Source organism: Vanessa tameamea, chromosome 21 (assembly GCF_037043105.1).
Source record: "Vanessa tameamea isolate UH-Manoa-2023 chromosome 21, ilVanTame1 primary haplotype, whole genome shotgun sequence".
NCBI lineage: Eukaryota > Metazoa > Arthropoda > Insecta > Lepidoptera > Nymphalidae > Vanessa > Vanessa tameamea.
Genome location: NC_087329.1, coordinates 582,206 through 603,390, shown reverse-complemented (window position 1 = coordinate 603,390; position 21,185 = coordinate 582,206). Strand labels below are relative to the sequence as shown.

At 32.1% G+C, this 21,185-nt stretch overlaps 1 protein-coding gene across 1 annotated transcript in view; it reads right to left on the bottom strand.

Moving 5' to 3' along the window:
- Positions 1-494: 494 nt before the first annotated feature.
- Positions 495-21,185, bottom strand: part of LOC113394850 (sodium/calcium exchanger regulatory protein 1-like) — a 57,384-nt gene continuing 36,693 nt past the window's right edge. Inside the window, exons 2-5 of the mRNA XM_064218237.1 lie at positions 18,378-18,453; positions 4,651-4,817; positions 1,622-1,732; positions 495-813 (exon numbers count right to left, since the gene is read on the bottom strand). Of these exons, the coding sequence (XP_064074307.1) occupies positions 763-813; positions 1,622-1,732; positions 4,651-4,817; positions 18,378-18,447 (399 nt within the window). The 5' untranslated portion in view covers positions 18,448-18,453 and the 3' untranslated portion in view covers positions 495-762. The remainder of the gene's footprint in view (positions 814-1,621; positions 1,733-4,650; positions 4,818-18,377; positions 18,454-21,185) is intronic.

Here is a 21,185-nt window from a genome sequence, read left to right as displayed (position 1 = left end):
ATATTTCCATACTAAATTTCATTCAAATCAGTTTAGCGGTTTAAGCGTGAAGAGGTAACAGACAGAGTTACTTTCGCATTCATAATATTGATGTAGACTCCGGCTCTAAACCATAAGGACGGATGAAATAGATAACATCGGAAATATGTATTATATTTTAGAGCTAGAATATCCTTAACGGTTATTTGTTGAAACCGATTTTTTTTAATAATGTTGCAATAATTATTGCATATTATGCAATTTTAAAGATAGTATTTTAGCAATCATTTGGAAAACCTTTGCAATTAACAGATTAAAGGTTCTAATGTACAGGAACTCAAAACCGAACTAGTGACAGATTTACATTCAATAAAAATTTTTAAATTGGCAATTCAAAAGTACCTACTTGTAACAAAACTTTACACAAATAAAATCAAACAAAGAACTTTAAGTACTCCTAATATTAAATTTAAAGTAACTAAAACATGACTAGTGGTTATAAAATAAAACAATAATTTGTAATATTAAAAAAAATCTTTATTTAAACATGCACTGAAAAACTTATACAACAGCTGTATCTTTAGAGAACCCACTTTCTTCTATCTAAACTTTGGCATACGAGCAACTCGTAGAGCAATCCTTACGTTGTTAGCTTACAGTCCACAATCGTTTCGATAAACCTAAATTATAATATGAAAATAGTTGTGCTAATGGGTATATATAAAATAATATAGGAAATAGCTAGAGGGCGCTGCCCCACAGTCTTTTGAAGTAACTTTTTTTTTATTGTACTTTGTACACTCTGGTGCAGGTGACGTCCTTTGCGGTCATAGTCTGAAAACAAACAGTTACTTAAATAAGATGGTCCTAACATAATATTTTGTCTTAATTAAATATTAGGCCGATTAACCGATGGTGCTGAGTTCAACCCGGGTTTGCACCTCTGAATTTTCATGCTCTTAATTTGTGTTCATAATAATTCATCCTGGTGGTAAAGGAAACCATCGTGAGGTAACTTGCATATGGCGGATGAAAATCTTTCCCCTGTATCCACCATCCAGCATTGAAGCAGTGTGGTCTTCATCACAAGGTCCAAACATTCATCTCACGAGGTTTTGTATGAATTCGTCATCTTCAGTTTTTTATGGTCACAAATTTCACGCACGAGTTTTGGCGGAGAATGGCGAGCGAAGATATAAGAAGCGCGTGGAGAAAGTGAAGAGTTGTCCAAGTCGCGGCCATAAAAATATAAACTAAATTTTCACATTACACATGGGAATAACATGTCAATATCCTTGAGGCTGTAATGATACTTGCGGTCTGATACTTAAACCCGGAACTATTGACTATACAACTTGGCTACACATGAGGCAGTGGTTTTATTTTATACGTAGGCGGACGGGCCTATGAACCACCTGATGGTAAGTGGTCATATTATACCGCCCATAGACAATGGTGCTTTAAGAAATATTAACCATTCCTTACATCGCCAATGCGCCTATAGCAAGTCCCCGTGCGTATAAAATAAATAATCACACTGGCTCTCTCCCTCATTAAGCCTTGCACAAAGGCCTACCTCCAAGTAACTTGTAACGTCTAACTTTAGCGCTTTATTCTTTCTTATATGTGCAGATATACTTACGGCCTTCATTTCTTCGGGGCCGAACTCCCTGATGAGGGTGACTATAACACCGTCGCTTCCTGTTTGCACGTGCTTCAAGCTGGAGCCGTCGAAAGTGCACACTGACTTCACCTGTAATTGTATTAAATTTGTCTTAGACGAGAGTGATTGTATTTCACTAGAGAGCTAAATGGAAGATAATTACTTATGGAACAGACAGTAACATGACAACAGCATTTGAGTGTTTTTTAGTCAGGCTAGCTTATCAGGGTACAGTTCCTGTGACCTTAGGTTTAAGTCTTGGTTATTGAATCTTGCCCATCATTCAGGTGGACCGATAACCTGAAAAATTTGGGACCCAACTGGATACGAGTGCACTTTGGACGACTATCTCCAGCAGTAGATTGTGATTAGCTAATCATAATATTGAGTTTGATTGGTCAAACTATGTTATACAGTCAAAATATTTTGAGACCCGCCTGAAATTAAGCTTAACCAATTTAAAATATGGTTTGACAAATCAATCCAGTATTCGCACAATAATTGTAGATGTACTGCATTATTAAAAAGTACAAAACTTCTAGTTAATAATAGACCTAAGGTTTCTGAAATTGAGTAACGCCGAGCTACCTCTCGTAACTACTTCTATGACCTCCAGTGTTGTTGAATAGTGCAGCTACCCTAGAACTTCAGATAACCTATAACCTTCCTTCATAAATTTGTAATTGTTTTCGTCAATCAAAATATGTTTTTACGATATCGTAATAAATAGTTTAATGCATTTTACTGAATGAGTATCTACTCTGTCTTCATCATAGCTTATGTATAAAATGCTAACATTGCTCCGAAATTTCACCGCATTAAATTTCTGTTAGAATCCTTATTGTTTCTAAAAATAAATTACAATCGCTAAGTTATTAGGAAAAACGAAAAGTTCATTAGTAACAAATAAACCTTCTCGGTAGAAGACGTCTTCGGTTTGTTTGTTTCACGATTTCTTATACATCGAGCATCACATATTTTGAAAAAAAAAATGTGGATTGCTTACAGGGTTAAAGTTCCTAATCGTATTTGCATGATATTATATAGCCCTACACATAACTTTCCTTAATAACAATCGGTAACATGACCATTCTACTTTCAAATCGTACCGGTAGTTCCTCGTATTTGGACGCTGTTTAGATAACGCGGTAGTACAATTTGAACGCAAGTGTTCTTATCACATTCTGGAAATTTACCAGAAACGAAACTATAGTTACGTCACGGATACAATTGAAATGTCTAAAGATACGCACATCGTCGGATTTTGACAATGTGACATTCGTCAATAGCTATCGAATAGACAGACATCGAATGATGGTATTCATTACCGTCTTTACCATAGGGCACACGGGGCAAGTGCCCAGGGCCCCCATCCTTAGAGGGCCCCGATTAACCAACAACTTAGTTTCGAATGAGCTATATTAAGCTGGTGTCTTATGCCTCACAGCATTATATGTGAGACTTAAATTGTTAGTATTTCTTTAGTGTGTGGCAAATTAAAGTTTTATTATTAGATTTCATTATATTTTTACAACTAATATCATGTATAATTGACAGTACATGTCAAGAAACTAAAATACTGTAGCAACTGAAATAATATTACGTTTATAAATGTTTCGACGTTCCTAAACTTTTTCCTTTTTCGTTAGGACTTCGGTCAGGTAATAACATTCCACGAAGATCCTACCGGTTTACAAAAAAACCCATTAAGAATATAGCCTCCATTCGTTTATAAGACTTTTATACTTACTATGAAATTGTTAACTGACCCGCTGCTTCATATATACATATGCATCGATACTACGATTAAATTCGACGAGTTTGTTTGTTTGAATGCGCTCATCCCAGGACCTAAGAGTCCGATGTGAATAAATTTATTGCTTTAGATAGTCAATTACGTCATCATGGAAGACTTATAAAATCACGCGACGAGCTACGTTACGTTTACGTTTAACCAGGGTAAAACTGCGGAGCAGCTAGTTAATATTAAAAAAGCTGGAGAAATAGAGATACTACCGTCCGATTTGAAAAAAAAAAAAAGTTTCTTTAATAACCACTTTAATGAAACATATTGTAGGCTAAATAACTTCTCGATATGACCCTAAGGAGTGCAGCAGTAACCATTAGCGTCTGCATATTTATGTATCGGTATGTATATTTAAAACAGATGAAACCGCAGTACCCAGGTAGTCTATGAATAATACAAATATAAGAGATAGGACATTCTTATGTTAATCATATAATGTATTCGACTTCTGCAGCCGTTTAAGTACAGTTTATCCGAAAGTTAATTGAAATTGCTAAAGATACCTATCGATGACTTGCATGATGATTTCTAAAGCGCCGACAGTTAAAGACAGACAACTGAAATGACAGAGCGGAAAAAACACCTATCTTAATGATAAGAAAAAAAGGATATTTAAAATCTAGTATCGTCTGCTTAGTTGGTATTTAAAAGCAGAGTCAATGGGGAAATAATTTAAGTGGAGTACCTAGCCGGTAACACTCTGTATTTTATTTTGTTTATTTTATGATGTACGTTGCCGGACTAGCAAATGGGCCACCTGATAGTAAGTGGTTACCATCGCCCATAGACAATGGCGCTGTTAGAAATATTAACCATTCCTTATATCGCTAATGCGCCACCAACTTGGGAACTAAGATGTTCCCTTGTGTCTATAGTTACACTGGCTAACTCATCCTTCAAATCGGAACACAACAATACTGAGTATTGCTGTTTGGCGGTTGAATATCTATATCTATCTGATGAGTGGGTGGTATCTACCCAGACGAGTTCGCACAAAACCTTACCACTAAGTAAACACACTAAAAAGTAATGTACTAAACTAGAACTCGACTTTAGACTTTTATAAGAACAATGTTGAATCCAGTATTCGGTACCAAAGGGGCTTAGACAGATAAGTTTACATAGAAGTATTAGTACCGAACTACTTTTGTCAAATAAAAATAAAAGTTAAAACTATGGTAATAAAGGGTAAAAAGTTCACCTTAGCTCCATCAGCACGCTCCTCATCGAACTCTTCGCCGGGCTTGAACTTCATCTCGGTGGTCTTGAAGGTGGATGACGTAACCAGGACGAAGGTGTCGCCATCTTGACGCAGTTCCACTGTTGGTGTTACAGCGTTAGCGGCCTTACGGGTGATGAGGCCGACGCCTGAAAACATTATTTTTATTTGAAAATACATACATTTAAAACCAACTATTTTAACAGTTCAATATTGTAATGTAATCGAAACAGCCTTTTGAGCTGTAAACCTTCGCGATGTTTTTGACTTGAGTCAGTTCTCGGTAACGCCAGGTCGAAACATCCGACGAAATAAAAATGCTTTTAAAACCCGAACAAAATATATCTATTTAATCAAATCTTTTTATTGTCATTCTTATATAAATTTTGCAGCAATTAATATTAATATGTACCAATTTGTTTCATAAATTCATCGAAGTTCATAGAATACACAAGCTTGTACTTTTTCCCGTTATAATTGAACATTTTACTAGATAATGAGAATCTTTCCTGTTTTTATTACAGGTTTTGATCCGATCATCACTTCAGAGACATAACAATGATCATAAGAATGTAACAGAGCTAGATATACTACAGATTATAAATTTTAATTAAGAGACTAGAAAAAGGATAGACAATTAATAACGTCCGTATAAAAGAGGTTTGTGCAAAAAGATTTAATAACGTTCAACCACATCCTATAATTTATCAATAAATATTACCAACTCTTACACTAGTAAAGGTTAGTAATTTTCCAAAAAAAAAGATTTTACGCACAACTACATAACTAGCAATGATAACATACAGCTTTGTAAAATTACACCTAATTTTAATAATAACTGAATTTTGTTTATATTTTGTTACATAAAAATAGTGAGACGAATTTGATAGTTCTTATTTTATCTGAATAATACGATCTAAAAGCATATGAATGATAATCTAAATAGGTTGCAATGCAACACAGCTTCCTACGAAGTGCATCTCAATGAAATAATGTATCCATCCATCATTGATATTTCTTAGAAGTAAATAACCACTAACGAGTCCCAAGTGGCTTATCCGCACTACCGCATTCTTTTGCTATGCGTCGGATTATATCGGGAATATAAAGAGATCCACACAAAAAAGGTTTTATTACAGCCTCGTATGCAATTAATATATATATTTTAAATATTTATGTATTAGAACATAAATAATACAAAATGAAACTTTTCAAATTTGGAAAAGGAAAGAGGTCACGTATATATTTAAAAATAAATATTCCAAATAAATCTTTGGAGATATCTCAAAGGAGAAATATCCTAATTATACATAGTTTCATGTTTTATAGAGAAATAATAATATATTCACACGCATTCTTCATTAATATCTACACATACGAATATAGAACGTTAAAGGATTATTATAAGCGCCGAGATGGCCCAGTGGTTAGAACGCGTGCATCTTAACCGATGTTTTCGGGTTCAAACCTAGCCAATGACCACTGTATGTCCATGTGCTTAAATTGGGTTTATAATTCATCTCGTGCTCGGTGGTGAAGGCAAACATTTCAACGAAATTCTGCCACATGTGTATTCCACCAACTCGCATTTCAGCGTGGTGGAATATGCTCCAAACCTTCTCTTCAAAGGCACAGGAGGCCTTAGCCCAGCAGTGGGTAATTTACAGGCTGTTAATGTTGGATTATTTTTATAACCTTTCCAAATTATTAAACGTATTCGATTTTTAGCAAAAATTGTAAAAAAGGGTGACTACTGGCGATCTATTAAAACCTTTTTATTTAGTTTTACAGCGGAGGCTTATACAGTTGCATTATAAGTTAGAGCTATGTGGTATAATTAACTATTTACGTTACTACGTACTATTACTAAGAATGCGAAGGATAATATTATAATTTTCGTAGAAGCATAACAATAGGCTTTCACACAATCACTTACATAAATCTCACCTACACATGATACTAGATATAATTTCCTGCGAGTCAGATTTGCGGACTTTGGGTTACGTAAAATATTCCGTAAAAAAAAATGTCATAAATGTGATCGTGATGTGAAATTAAAAATGTCAAAATTAGGTCATATGTACGAATAAATATATTAATGCTTAAAACCTTGGCACCTAATAAGAAAACCAGTATTTAGGGCCAGATAGACTACGCGTTGTACAAATAAAACTACCCAGATAATGTTAACAGACATCTATATTTCAAATGTAATTCTAAACAATATCGCATACAAAAATTTATAGATTAATATTTTCAACCATGATCAAAATGTTATTGATTTTTATTTAAATACGTTAAATAAAAATCATATTACCTTTCCTAAGAAGGCTCTTATTATTAATTGTTTGTTTCTTTGATTGGTTGAAAATTTTTGTAAGTCATATTCCCATCACGATAAACATATACTTGTTGCTTGCAACCAGTTGAACACTGCCACAACTAAAAATCGATAATGTTAAACAACCCTTTTTTCAAATCAATATTTTTACTAGAGATAAATAAGTTAAAAATATATAATCTGAAATATGTATATTTGTATGAGTTACATAATATTTTTGGATGTAGGTACATACGTATTTATGTTTTTTTACAACGTTTTCCTGTAGCGTTGGTTAGATAATATTTCGAGTAATAACATCCGTTGTATCACAGTATTATTTATAAGCAAATGTTACAAGTTGTTTAAATAAACCACGGCTTAGTCCAAGTTAATTTGCATAACATTAGTTTCCACAGCAGAAAATTAGATTCATAATGGTCAGTGACAATTCAACGCATCAAGCATTAGACTGAATTGTAGACTGTATTGTAATCACTTATCACAACAGCGCATAGATGAATCGATACGATACGCCCGTATTTCAGTGGTCGGTTAGTGGACGCGGTGCGCTCTGATTAGCTGTTACGACATGGCCCCACATAACGTCAAGGACAACGACCTTTAAATTGGAGTAATTTTTCAATTGAAAATCCATTTATTTTGAAGTTTTTGTCATGATTCATGAGTGATATCTATTGAGATCGAGTGTCTAAAAATATCGGTTTCTATATGCCGTTTCATGTTTCGTTTATTTATTTACGATATTATAATACTGCTTTTTAGTATGTATGTTAATTTTGTTAAAGTCTGAATTGTTCCGAGCCGGTGTTAGATTTTTTGACCAACAACAAGTGTAACTCTTCTTTATTTATTAATTTACGAAATGGATGACGTATAAATTTTTATTATCTTCATGGTATCTACCACGCAAAACTATACTAAGAATATTTCAGTTATAATAGTTCAGTTTTACGGAAAGTTTGTAGTTATAGGTTAGGTGCAAAGTGCAAAACATGATTAATCTTTTCATTGATAAGATTGTTAAACAAGATAATTTAAGACAACTACGTTCAAAGATAACTTTCATTTAAAAATACAATACAGAAAAATAACTAAGTTTTAACGTTTAAGAAAACAAAATCATATGTCATTACATAAATAAAAAAAAAATGCACTTAATACAACTCACTGAAAACAAATAATAACAGACTTATAATTAAAAAATACTGAAATCTATTTGCTATTATATTTTATCAACGAAACCAGATTATTTTACATATTACCGGTATTAATAATAAGGTAAATAAATCATAATATTATGCAGTCTATTTATACTTGCTGGCGCGTTCACCAACGACACATCACACAGTTGACAAAGTACAGTGGACATTGATCCTACATCTTATTTAAGAATCATTCATTTAGAAATACTAAAACATTACATTACTTTTCTAAATTAATTTTTTTTTTTAAATGTTTCAGTAACCTACTTCTAAGTTTCTTTTTATAATATTGGTTTTACGCTAAAACTGGCTGTATGATAAGGAAAAGGTAAATCACAAAAAAAAAAAAAAAGTATTTACACGAACGTTCGTTGGTTATCTCATTATTATATTTATAATCTATATTAATTATTACTCATTTATTTATAAATACATGTACACTAACAAATTACTCACTTATTTATAAATATATTTATTACATAATCAAAGTATTATTAATTTATCACGTATTTTATGTATCTAAAGCTTCTGTATGAATAATAACAGTTGTTTTATTTTATGTTTCTAATAAATAACATTTATTGAAACGTTTAAAATAAACGACATTTTTATGAGTTTATTTCTAGAAATATATGACTATTTATATATTATCCACTGTAATTTAAATAGGGAAATTGTAGCTATTATTGTAAATTGCATTAATTTCCTTTAATCATTTGCGTGGGTAGGTAAGCTTCTACATATGTATGTTAATAAAGAACAACAGCCCGTGACCGACAGTCCAGCTAAGACCTGCTTTCCTTTTGAGGAGCAGGCTTGGGGCTTATTCGACGGCGTTATAATTGGCGAGTTGGCCTTTAAATACACCTGTGGCAGAATTTCAACCTACTACAAGAGATGAATAAAAAACATAAATTAAGCCCATGAAAATTCAGGCAATCCTCGATTAAGATCCACTTATTCCAACTACTGGGTTATCTTAGTGTAATAACCATATTTTAGTCTACGCATTAAACAATATGACACTTTCATTATGCCACGTCACATCCAGAGTAAGCCACATGGAAAACCACTAAAACCTTCTTGAATTTCAATCTAAATATAAAGGCTGTATAATATTATACTTGATCTAAATGTGTAGCCAAATTACCGGGTAAGGCTTTATAGAGGTCGCTAAACATCAGTACTTTGTACAACTGTGTTCCGGTATAAAAGGTTAGTTAGTAATCCCTCAGTATATTTGCATGGAAAAGGGACATAACACCTTAGATGTCATGGTTCGTTGTATATTGATGGTCCGTGTTCTATATTTGAATTGACCATTTATTATGAGAGCGCCGAATTATTGCTGTGATAAAATAAAAAAAAAAAACAAAAATCGAATTCATGGCATTCTAAAAATAAATAAGAAAATAGAAAATACTTTAAAAGAATAATGTTTTTTTTTTTCAGATAGAAGAATGAAGAATTAATTCATGTGTAAAATTTGACGCACTGATATTGATTCTATACGAATATTATTAAACCGAAGGTCTCAATAATGAATATTAAAAATATATATGATTTCTTTCATTAGCTCCTATTAAGTTATTGTCACTGGTAAATAGTTAGCTCGCAGGTCCTATTAGAAACCCGTATATATTGGTAATACGAAAATAATAAGAAATAATATCAACTCTCTTAAGTTTAAATTTTCTACGCATTTTACTTTTTTTCCCCTAAGAACCTTCAACAGAGCATAAGAAAACTTATTTTTTTTTTAATGAAATCGGTAAAGTGTTATTAGTTAGATATAGGTACATACAAATTAAACATTTCTATAACGTTAACTCTTCACGATCCTTCTAGGATCCTTCATGAATCCTTAAGGCTGTTGCAAATTATAGAAATCACAAAAAAAAATAATTTATAAATGTTTATGTATGCATACAAAACTAGTAGCGATCACAAATGGATAAAATTAATGATTAGAATCGCATACATTTTCGTATGCAAGTGAGTCAGACACCGGACAAGGGGTCATCTGGACCGTCTCGGATCTTATTGACTGAATTGAAGTTGATTGCTGTCCATTTGCCGGCAATTGTCGTGAACCAATAGGAGGAAATCACACAAGTATGCCGGGATATTCTCATGCGAACATAATTGCTTGATAGGATCGTACGACGTATTGGTTTTGTTAACTATTTAAAGCTTCCGATAAAGCTATTCTAATGATTCGCTATTATTCGCGAATTAACTTATTATATTCTCGTTGGTTATTGACGGAGCAGTTACAAGTCGCGGCCGATTTAAGATTGACGCATTTGAAAGCAGAGGTCACCTTATCTAGGTATGCCCAGTTAAACCATCTTCGGTCTAGTTAGTTAAAGCTGAAGATCCCAGTTTCAAATCCCGGGATGGACAATAAATAGTTATTTTTGTCAAGGAATTAATGTTTCCTATGTGTCGGAAAGCATATTCATACACTTTCCTATATATCTCGCGTCTAATGTCATTCCGGTGATATCAGATTGCAGTTCCATGTAACTACGAGAGGAAATAATGTAGGCACTCTACAATATAATCTGCGCAGGTGGCTCTTCTGAGATAGCCACTGTGTTCGAATCTTGAAAATGATTAGCAATTACAAATTGTCAATCAAAATAATAATAAGTAAATGAATTCTAAGCTCATTAAATAGAAAAAAACAATAAATTAAAAATAAATAATACAAGATCATTGAAAATTATCCTGTATTTTTATCACTTATAATACATGCCGTGTATCTTAGTAAGGCGGTAGATAATTCGATTAATACCACTAACCAGCAGACGCAATGTGACCACCGAGAACTACTCTGTAAACTTAATAAACAATCGGCGGGTATCAAATGAGTTAAGTTTCATATGGTATGTTTTTTCCAGGAACAAATTTACCCTTCTAACGATACTAAATTTAACAAAAAAGTCACTTTATCATATCAATAAACTGAAGACAACTGATGAAAACATTTTTCTTATTGTCTTAATAATTCAAGGTATGTAAAAACTTAGGTTGATTTTTTTAAAATTTCATATTTATAATATTCTAAATATGCTAACAGTTCAAGACTTTGGGTCAATGCATTGCAAGTATAAATAGCAGCCTCAAACAACTGCTGCGCTAAGACGTAGAGCTTGACACTCTTAATGAGTTTTGTTTCCTCACGATGTCTTCCTTCACGGCCGAGCACGAGTTGAAAGATGAGCACAAATTAAGCACATGAAAGTTCAGTGTTGTTTGCCCGGATTTGAACCAGTAATTTTCAATTTGGTCGACGTGTTCTAACTACTGGATTTTTTCGACTATTTAAACAATACTACGGAAATTAACCATAATATATTGTGTTACAATCAAAACCGTCGGCAGAAGTCTGCCACATATTGTATACAAAAAACTCCGAAACGCGCGCATATTTCGGTAAAGTTATACGTTAATTGGCTTTACAAACGATTCGCGATATTTATTACTAGGGATTTGAAGTTTCCAATATTGCTATATCATATAATACACCTACAAATTATATCGGATTCGTATGTCACGATGCTAAGCTTTCAGTATCAGCAGCTATATAATTGATCTTATCAGTACCTAAAAATGATACCCTTATCAGCACTGGCGTATACCTTTATGGACATGGATGGACATTTAACAATAATATGTTAAGCGATAACTTACATAATATGCACCGGTTTATTACATGAAAGTTTTACGTTACTATGTGAATTTTAAAATTTAAAGGTACAATGTACGAACGACCGATATAGTTCAGGCGCAGCAGTGGGTTTCTGTAAGAATTCAGTTCGTTTCTCACCCGTGAAATGTTGGCAACTGACTTACGATAATACGCTATTTTGATACGTGTATCCTGTCCATTGTATTATTATAGTTAAAGCTGCAAATCACAAGCATCCAGATTATATATATTCTTTACATTTTTTAAAAATGTTATCAGGTTTTTCTTGTTTTATGTAAGTCCGGTCTAACTTGGATAGATTAGGATATTTTATAAAGCCATATAATCCTTTACCGATACAGTTAAATTGTAATTAAGTTATTTATCTTTTGCTTGCTAATCTTGTCGTAATTATATCCAATTTATTTGTAGGCAACGTAGTGTCATCAGACATCTATTTTATATTATATAAATTTACTCTCAAACACATTTCATGCCCTAAACAGTTCACCTTCTGTAAACCTCATAGTATATACGAGTTACGAGCTAGTAGTCGCTGAATATTCTAATGTTTCACTTGGTGGTAGGGCTTGTGCAAGATTGTCTGGGTTTGAAGGCACGAGTCTTAACATCTAAGTTCCGTGGCGGTGGTGGCCGCTTACCATCAGGTGGCCCATTCCCACACAAATATTTTTTATATAAAAAAAACATAATTATTGTAAGTAATTAACACATCTTAAACTTGGCTGCGTTTGTCAGTTGTCATTGTGTGTCAGGTGTACCCACTGACTCACTTTGGAGCAGCGTGGTGAAACAACCCCAATAGTGGGACATATACAGATAATTTTAGACTGCTGGCTAACTTTTTTACTTCATATAACTACATAAAACCCGATATTTTGAAGACATTGCAGTCATAATCACAAAATAAAATAAAATCGATTAAAAAATACATATAAACTTCGATTACAATAAATTATAAATGATCCGAAAACATTTTGTTTTACAAGTTATATTTCGAATTGATATTTATTTGACGTTATTTGAAAAACGTGACGCGTCGCCTCGTTGTTAAACTATAAATAACGAAATTCCAAGTCTATAGTCCAAGGTATTAACATTGCATATTTGTGTATTAGTATATTTATTATATGTATTTAAAATTTAAATTTAAATTAATAGTTCCTTACAAAAGTACGGTATTATTTACTAGTAGTACTTCTAGTTCTTTTACTTGGTGGTAGGGCTTTGTGCAGGCCCGTTTAGGTAGGATACCATACAGTCATCATATATTCTACCGCTAAACAGCAATACTTAATATTGTTGTGTTCTGGAGGGAACGGTGAGTGAGCCGGTGTAACTATAAGTTACATCTTAGTTTCTACTTGGTGGTGCAATGGCGATTTAAGTAATGGTTAATATTTCTTACAGCGCCAATGTCTATGGGCGGTGGTGACCACTTACCATCATGCAGCCCATTTGCCCATCCGCTTATCTAAATTTTATAAAAAAAGTCTAATTTATTGTACAGAATGATTTTCAAACAGAATAATAGTGATTAATATAAGTGTTATATCGTGAAATAAAATTTCGTTTATTGAGGTGATTAAGTTCTATTCATGGAACTGTAACTGTAGGTACGGTCAACGTGAAAAATTTAAAACTGATAATACATTTCCGGATTATACATTTCAACGTGTACATATTAAATTAAACAGTTTAAAATATTATCGTACTGATAAAATGAAATAAAAAAGAGCTGAATACAAAAAAGGTACAGAAAATAATAAATTTCACGTTAGAAAAGTTTGCTAGAATCGCGCCCAATAGAAATGTTTTTTTAAAAAAAACCAAACAAGCCAGCGTCACTCATGATTCATTGTTGTCACACGAAGAAGGTCGAATTACGGCTATGCAGTTTAATCTATAATCTGCATACGAGATGTATTTGATATTATCTAGATCAAGTTTAGAGATTTCGCTCCTATCATATTGCACACCGCACGATGCCCCCAAGGTGAAACTGATTAGATATTCGGTACTTGTTAGCATTTCACAAGCAAACGTGGATGAATATTTACGAAATCAAAATGATTATCATTAATCTTAATCCGTTTAGTTGGGATCAGTGAAGTTTATAACTGAAAAGAAAGAAGCAGTCTGACGGACCTTGGAAATAATTTTTAATTATTTACGGATCGGGGTCACTAGTGGGTTGTTAAAATAAACTACCATCAATATACCATCAGTATTGAACGCGATTTATTCGAAGTCTTAAGTCGGCTCAAGCGTATGACGTGTCACTATTTTATTTCGCCGGAAACCACAATACATTAATAATAAGTATTTTAATAATAAATTGTTAATAATTTAGTAAATTCAATATTTCTTATGCACATAATTATTCAAATAACTTTTCATCCGGCTTAAGAGCAGAAACGAGTTTATTATTTTTAGTGTCTACATTGACGCGTGGTTACCATGTATTCTAAATCCCCTGGGACAGTTGGTATTTCTGTTTTTAGGTCAGAGACAAAGAGTAAAAAAGGTTGGAATTGGGAGAATCCGATATTTTGTAAAATAAAAGAATTTAACCACGAATATTTCAGCTGTAGCTTTATATATTTAATGATATTATTATAGAATCGATTCTGAAGTCTCAGCTGACTACATATTTCCTTGTCATTTCCGTAAATTTTTTTCTAGCTTTAAGTTCTAAACACAAAATATGTAACAGTAGCCACACATCCCAGCTTCGCATGGGTGCATTTTAGGAGTGACAGAAATTAGGAATAATGTAGCTTTGTGATAGTGATTTTTTTTTCAGATTTAGATCATTAGTTATTACCCCCTACGTAGAAATAAAATAAATTTTATCTCTTTATTATTTATTTGAACCTCGAAAGAAGCTTAGGTTGAGTTTTAATTGTTTTTTATTTAATGAAATAACTATAAAAAATAAAATAAAAAATATAACAAATAGACAGACACCCAAGGCTTTGTAACGTAATGCTATATGAGTCATGATGATTGTAGACAAAAAAATTAACTTTTTGTAGTGTCGTCTGAGAGGAAGCTAACGATCTCCATGAAATAGCTTTTTTATATCCGTCACACTCGTGTGAATACACTTCTTGTACATATTTTGTTACTTCAATCACAATGTCGGTGAACAAAATTACATCAGTTTTAGGAAAAAAAAAAACAGATCCAACGTTTATGTATGTACGTGGACCAGGTTTTCCATTTTTTAAGGACAATATATTCGTACATTCCAATATACGCAATACAATTTATTATGCAAGTTTTTTTGTACATATCCTTTGCTGTTAAGTTGCTTTTTAATTTCAAATTTTGATGACAGTATTCGCAGTTTAAAGTTCCTAACATTCAAAGGACTTTTGTTCAATTTTTTCGTGTACACGTTTCTTTTTATATTTAAAAATGACTTTATTTAAAACAAATTTATCGTAATACTTAAAGGAGTAGGTACTTTATTTAATCGATTCGACAATTTGATTCAGTAGATTGTTTAAACGTCAGTTTTAAAGTAACAAGGAAATGGAATTCTAGCTTGAAGGTTCAAATTAAACGTCACATGAAAAGATGGAAAAATCTAGTAAAGACCTAGTTAAAAATGACGTGTTTTATTCACTGATTATCTTAAATTTAAAATGTTAAGTTTTTTCGACGAATATACGAATATTCGAATATATCATAAGATAGTGTTTGAATTGAAAAATATTTAAGGATATTTTTAATCAATTATAATAAAAAAAATTACATCATTTTTTACCTGTAATCGTTGAATTATTATTGAGTTATTCATACGAAATAACACAAAGCCGTCTATAGATCAGTCCATGCAAGACCATTACCGATAAAGATACGTATTTATGATTCATCAACTTCACAAACTAACCTTTGTACTGTATCAATGGCTTTTTATAATTTCTTACATAAATTACATAAAATTAAAATGTAGCTTATCGAAATTGTTGTATTCATGTTTTATTTCGACAAGGTTTTGTTATATTCGAAAATTACGGTCCTTTTAATACTTTTTCATTTTTTTCTTAATCGTAACATATTTATTTTTCGTAAATGATGATTTATAGACAGTTGAACGTTTTTTTTACATGAAATAAGTCTAGTATGTGTTTAGCATATGTTTATTACTATGAAAAGTTTTTTATTACCCAAATAATTTATCATGAAATGAATGTTAAAATAGTTGTATTTATGAGAAGTCTTACTGCATCACGTGACTTTAGTGGTAGCCAAACGTGAATTACAGCAATGTTTCTTATCTTTGATCTATATTAATCGATCAATCACCTTCAAACCTTACAATGTTTCAAGCCTAGTATTTTTATATAATAATAACCTTTGACTTACTCGTCAGTAACACGAAACGAGCAACGATTATCGACCGGTGTTTAGACTTAGCTTCGTATTTCCATCTACCTTGTTTCGTATTTTGAGATGAGGGTGCCAGTGAAATTATTACACGAGATTATCACATCTTCAATCTCATGCTTGCTGCGTGTTAATAGTAAACGATAAGCTTGTCACCCTGCCAATAGAATTGAAAAAAAAAAATCCATACGCGTGGGAAAATATACAAGGTAAAGATATCAAGATCAGCTTGACAAATATGTTATGTAACAATTGTACAATATTTTGTAAATGTGTTACAATTTCCATGTTTACATAATTTGGTGTCGCAAGTTCAAAGACCTTACTAAAGTCCATAATAACAGAACTACATATTTGAAATTCTTTTTACAAACTAGTATTTACTTAAAGTTAATTTAAGGCTTAAGGTTTTCAAAGATATATTTTTATTTGATAACTAATATGGTGGGTAATTTAAAGTTAAAATTTATGTTCGATTCAACAAGTCTTTAAAATTATGAACATAAAATTACTCATTTATTTAAACAAATCAGTAGATAATCGTAGGTTCTAAGCAATGTGTCGTTATAATAGTGATCAAGTATATAACAATGCACGAGTTAAACTACGATAACTAACATTAGGCTAATGATAAGAAAAGCTATTTGAATATACAACCAACGCGTCCTACAAGCAATTGTACAAATTATGTCAAGTATATTGAATTCTTATTTTTCAACGCCCGAACTACGTGTGCCTACAATCTACATACTAAGTAAGCGGGAAAATGAGCCACGTGATGGTAAGTGGTCACCACCGCTCATAGACATTATGCTATAAGAAATAGTAGTCCAAACATTGAAATTGCGCCGAAAATCTTGTTATGGCCCTAGTGCCTGTAGTAGTGTTCCTGTCCTATAAACTAGTTCATTCACTCACCCTTCTAATAATACTAAGTATTGCTTCTTGGCAGTTATATACTAGCAATATATACTAAGTGGGTGATACCTACACATACGAATTTGCACAAAGCAATACCACAAAGAAATAATATTTTTCCATGTTCCAAAAACCTTCAAAAAAATAGGAACGGCTATCTTCTCCTTTTTAAAATTATAATTCCATTGATAAGCGACTTCGTATACCTAATTCGAATTGAAAAGAGAAAGCCATAACTCCACTTGGATTAGTATTAATCTATATGAATAACTTTAGATAGTTGCCTTTTTATTAATATCATTAACGTGAACAATATCACATTGGAATAAAAAAAAAACGCCCAGATTGTCCGGAAAAAATCTAAATTGCAGAATTCCTACAAATGTTGTAAAAGGTAGTTTATGTTTAACATAATACCTTCTTTTAAATTAGGAATTACCCAAGTTATTGTTATCGATTTTTTTTTATTTAATAAATAATTATAAATACAAGTGCAAAATGCATATTGTATCTTGCAGATAAATTGACCCAAATATTTCTTGCAACGACGATGTTGGTACTTGAAAATAATATTCTACAAATAAAAGTAGGTAGGTCAAATATTATATCGTAGTTCATTTCGTGAATGTGCACCTGTTCAATAAATATATTTGTAATATCGTGATCGTATTTAATAAATACGTTCCTGTTTTTATTCGTTAATAAAAACACAGTGCAAAATACAGTCGATAACAGAGATGTTAGAAAAAATCCCTTCCATATTGTTCCTATTATTTTATATTTTTTACCTCAAATGCTAAAAAATAGGGTTGTTTACTTTTATTAAAGTAAATTTGAACCAACTTGTGGTTTAAAATTCATAAATTTTGTGCAAACTATCGATCTGTAGGTACCACCCATTAATTCTAGGTGAAAAGGTGATATTTTTCGACCTGATTACAGAATACAAACATTATAATACAATATAAATGAGTAATTAAAGAAGGTAAGAAGAACTATTTAAGTGTGGGGGTATACCGAAGAGACCGCAAAAAAATAACTGGTGTGGCCGTCGAGCGAAAGCCGGCCGGCATCGATTTCTGCTAAGAAATATTTTCGAATATACAATTAGTTACAGAATAAAACTCACCGATAGCCTTCATGAACTCGTCGAAGTTCTCCGAGGAGATCATTTTGTATTTCTTGCCAACGAACTCCATTTTTTTTTAAAGTGTTAATTTAATTTGTAGAGAGAAAACGAACGTGCTCACGCTTTACCGGCTAAAACTAGAATGTCGAATACTCTCAGCGTCGGTCGGTTGGATTCGTTTTATGAGCATGCGTATTGAACGAATGGAACGCGATCGAACGACCGAACGACCGAACGAGGCGAATGAACTAATAAAAGATAGCTCAAGCGAGATAAAGACGGCGTCTGCGATAATAGTTATGTATACATAATACAGGTTTCGTGAACGCGAACCTAATAATTATATCATCTTATGATTTCGTTTGGCGAATGCGAAAAATTCAACAAGTAGCTGGGTAGTTAGTACACGATTCGTACCAGTCACTATGAGTTCTTTCTATCATTCTATCATTTCGTTAAATACGTATAAAATAATTATATTGAAAGTCAAAATGGATGTCATTTATATTTGACTTAGAAACCAAATAACAGATCCGTTTATACGTATTTATATGTATTTCGAAGACAATAAAAAAAAACAAAAATTGCATGTTCATTTTTTAATTAAACATATTTAGGTATATATGTAACAAAATTGATGGATGGACGGATTAGCATTTTTTTATTAAATATGTTTCTGTTACTACCGAAAGAATTTTTATCAAACGTTTACTCGTGGCCTGTTAGGTACAATTTCAGTCGACATTTTTATGAAATAGTTCTTATCTGAGTAAATGAAAGGGTTCCTTTTGGGAATGGTCATGAAACCATTATCTTTGCTGTCCAAAGTGAAGTGAACCCAGCCTGTGTTTGTATCTTTATTATTATTAGATGTTCTTCGTGGAAATTACTGTCGTCGGAATCATGAAGAACGTCGAACATATCTCGATAAAGAGCGTGCGTGACACGATGAAACCATACATATAATAACATACAACAATAATATTATAAACACTAACCTATTAATAAATCATTTATTAGTAATAATAAGTTTTCATTATATTCAAATATTCTTTTTATAAAGAAACTATAAGTGGGTAGGCATATTAAATATGATTTCTTACCTTCAATTACAAATGTATTTATTATTCACTAGCTGAACCTGCGGCTTAACCCGCGCGAAATTTATAAAACACACACTTCCAATCGCCGTTTTACCAGTTGGAGTTTCGTAAAATACATATCAAAATGTATATTTTGATTTTGATTTTATAGGGTGTAGTATGAAGTATTTTATTCAAGTAGGCTTTTACAAGCATTTTTGAATCGTCATTTAACAAACTATATTAAGTAAAGCTACCACCGTTTCGGAATGTAGATTCTACCGAGAAGAACCGGCAAAGAAATATATATAAGGGACCTGCTAAATTTCAAGTTTGTACGTGTTATAGTTTCTGAGATTTAGTGATTAATCAGTGAGTGGTATTTCGTTTTTATACATATAAAAGATTATAATGGATTTTTTAATGATATTCACTTTTAAAACATAAAAAATATTCTGTTTTTATTTATACAAGTATTTAAAATCTATCAGCGTAAGAAAACGAAATTTCGTAATGAGTTGCGTTAAAAATACGCGGGTAAAATAGACGGCTATTTTTTTTGTTTTTATAAATGTCATATTTAGTTGCCAGCCTGTCAAATGTCTGATGTCATGCACATAGGTAGGTACATCTCGTTATCTCCAGTGCGCTATGGGTATCCATTGATTAGGCTTTAAGATAAGCGTGGTTACAAGCGGTTAAACGTTGCAAAAAACAAAAGGACTTCTCTTCCAGCATGACGATAGCCATACTAAGCCAATACTAAAATACAAGGTTATGTATTTTTATTTTTTTTATCTGTTTGACATTCAATACTGTTAGTGCAAAAGATTGTAAGTACAATTATATTATAGCGTATAAAAATTATCATCTTTTGGTTATTAATAGAATATTTATACATAACGTTACTTCTATATTTGAATTATAAAAAATACAAAAACGGGCCGTTAATAATTTAAACTAGGATCTTTATCATAAAGTCGGAGAAGAGACAATCACCTTGAATAATTAAGCAGGTCTTATAGAATACTAGTCGCTTCCGCAGCGTTGCTTGCGTTTAAGGGGTTCGTCGTCAAGTGTTGCTTTAGAAAATATGTCCTTAGGGTTCATGATTGTTTCATACCAAATTTCGGCAAATTCGGTTACCAGACAGATTTATTAATAAAAGTAATTAGCTATTACTTCACAGCACAGAATACAACAATAATAAATAAAAACCAATTTCCGTCATCATTTATTATCACTTCTTTTTGGTTTAATCGAATCTTTACTGATATTATGAATCTAATACATAAATGTTTTTTTTTCTTTTGGCCCAGAAATTGAAATGAAATAAAGTTGTACAAATCGAAGCAGGAACGGCCTCTTGACTGAATAACCCTCCCAGTAGCTATACTTACATTGTTTTGTTAGATTTTTTTTTAAGGTTCGATTTCGTTAATGCGTCTCTTAAAATAACGTAAATTTATAGTTACTTGTCGGATGCTGTCCGTAACTTATGGGATATTTTTTATTAAATCTTTGTATGATTACGATAGGACCCCACATACATAGTATACACTTTATTTTATAACATAGGTTGACTGACGTGCCAACGAGCTGCCGTTTGAGTTGTGATATGAAATTTAATCATTCTATTCATCACCAATTCGTCAACAACCTTGGGAACTAAGATGTTATACCCTTGTGGCTGTAGTTACCGTGGCTCACTCACCCTTTCAATTAG